The sequence below is a fragment of the Chenopodium album genome, chromosome 16 (assembly GCF_948465745.1).
Source record: "Chenopodium album chromosome 16, dcCheAlbu1.1, whole genome shotgun sequence".
Taxonomy (NCBI): domain Eukaryota; kingdom Viridiplantae; phylum Streptophyta; class Magnoliopsida; order Caryophyllales; family Amaranthaceae; genus Chenopodium; species Chenopodium album.
The window spans coordinates 41,625,390-41,631,119 of NC_137849.1; the positions used below are offsets into that span (position 1 = coordinate 41,625,390).

The following is a 5,730-nucleotide window of genomic DNA, read 5'->3' on the forward strand; positions in this document are numbered from 1 at the left end:
AGTAATTACATTGACTGGCCAATTCAGACTTAACTGACACGTTTGACATGTTTAATTCTAACTTTCAACCTTTATTAATTTCCAAGGTATTTTTCCTACAAACAAATATAAAAACATTATATACATTATAATCGTGAACTAACAATCGTTACAGACTTAATGTTAGACCTTTTAGAAACTGCTAAATTGACCAAATTAACCAACAACAACTAAAGGCTTGCCTTGACCAATGCTAAGCTCGTGAAAAGTTAAAACACTACTATCACAAGTAATTACATTGACCGGCCAACTTAGATTTAGGATCTGTTCTAATTGACTGAATTGAGCTGAACTGAATTGAACTTATTAGAGCTGAACTGAACTAAAAATAATCGTATCAGAACAGACCCTTAATTGACACGTTTAACATGTTTAGTTATAAATCTCTACGAATTAAAAAAAAAAAAACGGAAGAAGTATGTAGTATATTAATTTTTTTTTTAAAAAAAATACAAAATTAAAATTAAATGATAGTATACCATCTATGGACAATACACTCTCCACTCATACAACACAAGTAGAGTACGTGTAATCACCCCATATTTTTATGATACAACCAAAATATTTATACACATCTTCATATTTCTCTCTCTAAAAACTCCCTCTTTCTCTCTCTAAAGTACACAGTACCCTAGAGCCATTTCTCCTCCTACAAAACCCCCCCACTCTTCACACCACAGCAGTCTCTTCTACCCAAAACCCATTTCAGACATCCTTCTTTTTTTTCTCTGTAATATAAATTTTGCTTTTTTATTTTTATTTTTTTCTCCGAAAATCTTCCATTTTTTCATTTTTTTAATTTTATTGTTCAATCAAAAATCTGTTCTTTTTAATCTATCAATCAAAACTACCCAGAAAAAAAGTTGGTTAATTTATCTTCAGTAGATGCAGAAAAAATCCATTCTTTGAAGTTTTTTGTGTTTTTTCTAGAGAGAGAAAGAGTTGAGTTTTTTTAGAGAGAGAAAGTTGCAAGAAACAGAGCAAGAGTTGAAGAAAATGGCACCAAGTTTTGATCTTTTGTGTGCAGAGGATAACTCAAGCATTTTTGATGAAGTTGATGATAATTATTTTGGGGTTGTTGACGATGATGTTTTTCAGATTTCTAACTTGCATCAACATGGGAATCTACGAAACTTTGATAATATTAACATTAATTATTATTATAATAACAGTAATCATAATCAAGAACATAACTTTGAAGCTTTATATTCTGGGTTTTTTGTGGCAAATCATGAATGTTTGGCTTCATTGCTTGAAAATGAAAGACAACATTTTCTGGGTCTTGATTATTTGAAGAAATTAAGAAATGGGGATTTGGATTTGAGTGCTAGAAATCTGGTTATTGATTGGATTCATAAGGTGGGTATTTTTCCTTTTTCTTTTTTATTTATTCTATTTTTTCCATTGCTTTTTTCTTCTATTTTTTTTTTTTAAGTTTTCCAACATTTCATTATCAAACCGTTTCATCTTGTTTTCTGATTGGTTATCTTTTTCTCTTTTCTTTTAATAAAAATAAAATCGGTGGAGAAATTGGTTTCTTACATCTTTTCTGTTTGATGATTTTTTTGGTGGGGTTTGTAAAAATAATTAGTGGGACTAATAATAAGTTTGATTAATTACAACTTTTTAATAAAAATCTTGTTTTTATTTTTTGGTACAACTTTAGCTAAGCATGTTTGGCATTTCTTACCTTTCATTGTAAGTAATGTTCTTTTGTAAATGATGAACCACATTGTCATTTTTTTGCCATTATTTGATTTATTATACATTGATTATCTTTAATATTGGATTATCCTCATTAATTAAAGTACTAATCACATTATTGTGTTAATTTAACAGGTTCAATCCCATTACAATTTTGGGCCACTTTGTGTTTATTTGTCTGTAAACTATTTGGATCGCTTCCTTTCGGCTTATGAATTACCTGTAAGCATCTATTTAATCATCTAAGTTTAGTTCCTAATTTACTAATCAAATCTAATTAATGTCATTTCTTTTGCTAATCAATTTGATGTGTTTTTGATATTGAAGAAGGGCAAAGCTTGGATGATGCAATTAATTGGGGTTGCTTGTTTATCTCTAGCTGCCAAAGTAGATGAAACTGATGTTCCCCTCATCTTAGATTTACAAGTGAGTCATACATACTCTTGTTATTAATATATGACATTACTCCCTCCGCCCGATATTAATTGTCACGTTGATAGTGTAATTTGAACTGTTAATGCATCCGGAATTTAAAGTCACATTGATATGATGCTAGTGATAACATGAATCGATAATTTGACAACTAAATCGGGACAGACGTAGTGCGCTTAGTGATCAGTAAAGGACTTGAATGTGATGACTTTTGGATACTCATATGGATTGGTAATAATAATGTGCAGGTTTGTGATAGCAAGTTTGTATTTGAAGCAAAAACAATCCAAAGAATGGAACTTTTAGTGTTGAGCACTTTGAAGTGGAGAATGCAATCAGTGACACCATTTTCATTCATAGACTATTTTCTATATAAATTGAGTGGAGATAAAATGCCACCAAAAAGTCTAATTTTTCAAGCCATCCAACTCATCCTAAGCACAATCAAAGGTATAATTATTTTTCCATCCTTAGATTTTTAAATTTTATTTTTTAATTTTCAATCTTTAGTTGGTGAAATAGTAAATGAAAGATGAAGTGGGTTTGGTTTGGTTTATTGATTAGTTGAGAGAATTGAATGCAGGAATTGACTTGATGGAATTCAGACCTTCAGAAATTGCAGCAGCAGTGGCAATTTCTGTAACACAGCAAAACCAAATTGTTGAATGCACTGATAAAGCATTCTCTTTTCTTACTGATCATGTAGAAGAGGTAAAAGCTACTCCTCTAACAAAAGCCAAATACCCGTATACAACATGTTTAGTCACCCCAGATCACAATTTCATTGATAACTAAACATGTCGTATACACACGCACATTGTATACAAGACCTACTGGGGAAGATGAAATTGACTCGATTTCTCGTATTTGATCAATGTTTGCAGGAGAGATTAATGAAGTGTGTTGAAATGATGCAAGAAATGAGAATGAACAATAGATCAAATGATGCAACATCAGTGCCACAAAGTCCAATAGGGGTGCTTGATGCTTCAGCATGCTTAAGCTATAAGAGTGATGATGCATCAACATCTGCTGGATCTTGTGCTAATTCTGCTCATAGTAGCCCTGCTTCTGCTCCACCACCCAAGAGAAGGAAGCTAGACAGGACATCTTAATTACAACTTTAGATGAAAAATTGAAAAAAAAAAAAAAAAGTTTTTTTTTTTTTTTAATTATTATTTATTTTTCTTTTTTGGGTGTGTTTATGATAATACATTAGTACAAAGAAAATAGACAAAAAAAGAGGGAGGAGAAATTGTTTGGGAAATTTTTAGTATAAGTGAGTTTTAATAAAAATTTTGAACAAAAAAATATAAATAATTTTGGATATGGATTGTTGTTTTCTTACCCTATCAAATGGTCCGACCCAAGATTCGTATTTAAATTGAACCCCCAAAAAAAAAAAAAAAAAAAAAAAAGGCATGGAAAGATATGGGACAAAAAACAGTTATGGTAAAAGAATAACTTTATGATTAATTAAAATAAATAATTTTTGTAATATGGACAATTATGAATTTATGATATATTAAAAAATAAAATAAAAATTTGATGGTAGTATGTCAGTGGGACTGAAATTTCTACCTGCTTTATGCGAGAATAGTGTCAGGCAGGCCTTTGTTTGACTGTGTGTCTGGAGTATGGTTTTATTCATGACTTGTTTTGGGGGGTTTAATTTTATTTTGGATTCAATCAGCCTTTCATTGGTGATAATATACTTTGAGAATGCAAATTATACGAACATAATAAAATATATCATCACATACGAAGTATATACTCGTATTTGCTTAGTATGAGTGGATAAGATGAACTATTCTACCACCAATACTTATTACTCCGTGCTTAGGGCCTGTTCTGTTCAGCGTAATTTCAGTTTAATTCAGTTAAGCTTCACTCGGGGCCTGTTCTGATTTACTGAGTTGAATTAAATTGAACTGATTGGAGTTGAACTGAACTGATTGGAGCTGAACAAAACTGAGCTGAAATTAAGCTAAAGAGAACAGGTCCTGAGCTCTGTTCAGTTCAGTTCCTAATTTTCTTCTCTCATAAACTACTTAGTTCAGTCCTAATTAATTTAGTTCAATTCAACCCCAATCAATTCAGCTTAGTTATTTTCAGTAAATCAGAACAGGCTATTATTAGGCCTAGTCGTAAGTAGAGATTTTAAATTGAACTAAATTGATTTGTGAGAGATTTTAAATCACCGCATCACTAATTCTTACATACTTCTGTTTTATATTATTTACAACAATTAAACATTTTTCCAATCAAACCTCTTATGGGTCAATCGGCTCGAGCTTTAGAAAAAAAAATAAAAAAATAAAAAAAATTCAATATAATACAATATGATGATGTAACACCTTATTATACTACCTCCGTTTCTTATTATCTGCAACAAAGGGGCATTATTTGTGAGATATAAAATATTCCTTTGTTGCAGATAATAAGAAACAGAGGTAGTATTACTATTGGCAGAGTAGTTGGCGTTGGAGCGCCTCTTCCTTTATATACCCACCTTTAGTTGACCCGTTTTTTTTGGGTATTGTATACTAGAGCTTGATCGGTTGATCCTTTTAAGATATGTGTTGAGCCCACATGAAATTTGATTAACCATACTCTCTTTAATGTTATTTGTACGAGTACTCTTATGTTACTAATACTCTAATAGTAACGTGTGTTTTTTTTTTTGTGGCTAAATTACTAATAGTAATGTTACTATTAGTCATTTAACTAAGTCCAACCACACATGACACATGACACATGTTAGTGGTGTATGTGGCTCTCCTTTCATCATTAATTATGCGTCTTAGATTCGATTGATGATGATATTTTTCTATTCAATTTATTTTGACTTGTTTTAAATAAGTTTATACTTTATATTTCGTATACAATAAATTTAGAATAGTAAACTTTTACTTAGTATATAACTTTAGTTCATAAGATTTTGACGAAATGTATTGTGATGAATCATTTAGTTAGATTATGTTTATGACGTATTATAAATAATATTTTGATAAAGTAATTTAATTAGATTTCTAATTACTTGTACTATGATTTAATAATAGATCATTTAGTTAGATTCAATTAGGGTCTATTATGCGTTGATTAATTTACCATAATAAAAGCAAACAATATCATATTAGTTATTCCGTATATTGACTAACTTCTAGAGCGAGTCGGAACAATTTTGCTCAACGCCAATATCGAATTTTCTTGTTCCTTGTATGATTTAGGTTTGAGCTAGATTATCTAAGTTAACCAATTAAGATTGATTCAACTTTGTCTAAATTAGGATAAATAAGTTGTAGCTTACCATCTAAACACTCTTTTGATGATAGAATTAATGCCTTGCTTTTGAAAACTTATAACCTACTCTACAACATGCTATGTCATTTGAACAATTAAGTAACGTTAATAATGTCAATGTATAGTTGTATTAAAGGTATCCTAGGCGTAGTAATTACCATAACCAAATAAATCTCTAAGGTGAATAGGGTGATAGATAACATCTTGTCAATTATCGTAGAATTTAGTGTGTTATTTTTCTAGTGGAAATTT

At 30.3% G+C, this 5,730-nt stretch overlaps 1 protein-coding gene across 1 annotated transcript; it reads left to right on the plus strand.

Annotated features, from left to right (window-relative positions):
- Positions 1-572: 572 nt before the first annotated feature.
- On the plus strand, positions 573-3,512 carry LOC145585367 (cyclin-D4-1-like). The gene is made up of 6 exons (XM_081642075.1): positions 573-1,398; positions 1,879-1,965; positions 2,071-2,169; positions 2,424-2,625; positions 2,759-2,886; positions 3,060-3,512. Exons 1-6 carry the CDS (start codon positions 1,036-1,038, stop codon positions 3,288-3,290), a joined length of 1,110 nt encoding a protein of 369 aa, XP_081498201.1. The 5' UTR covers positions 573-1,035; the 3' UTR covers positions 3,291-3,512.
- Positions 3,513-5,730: the final 2,218 nt, after the last annotated feature.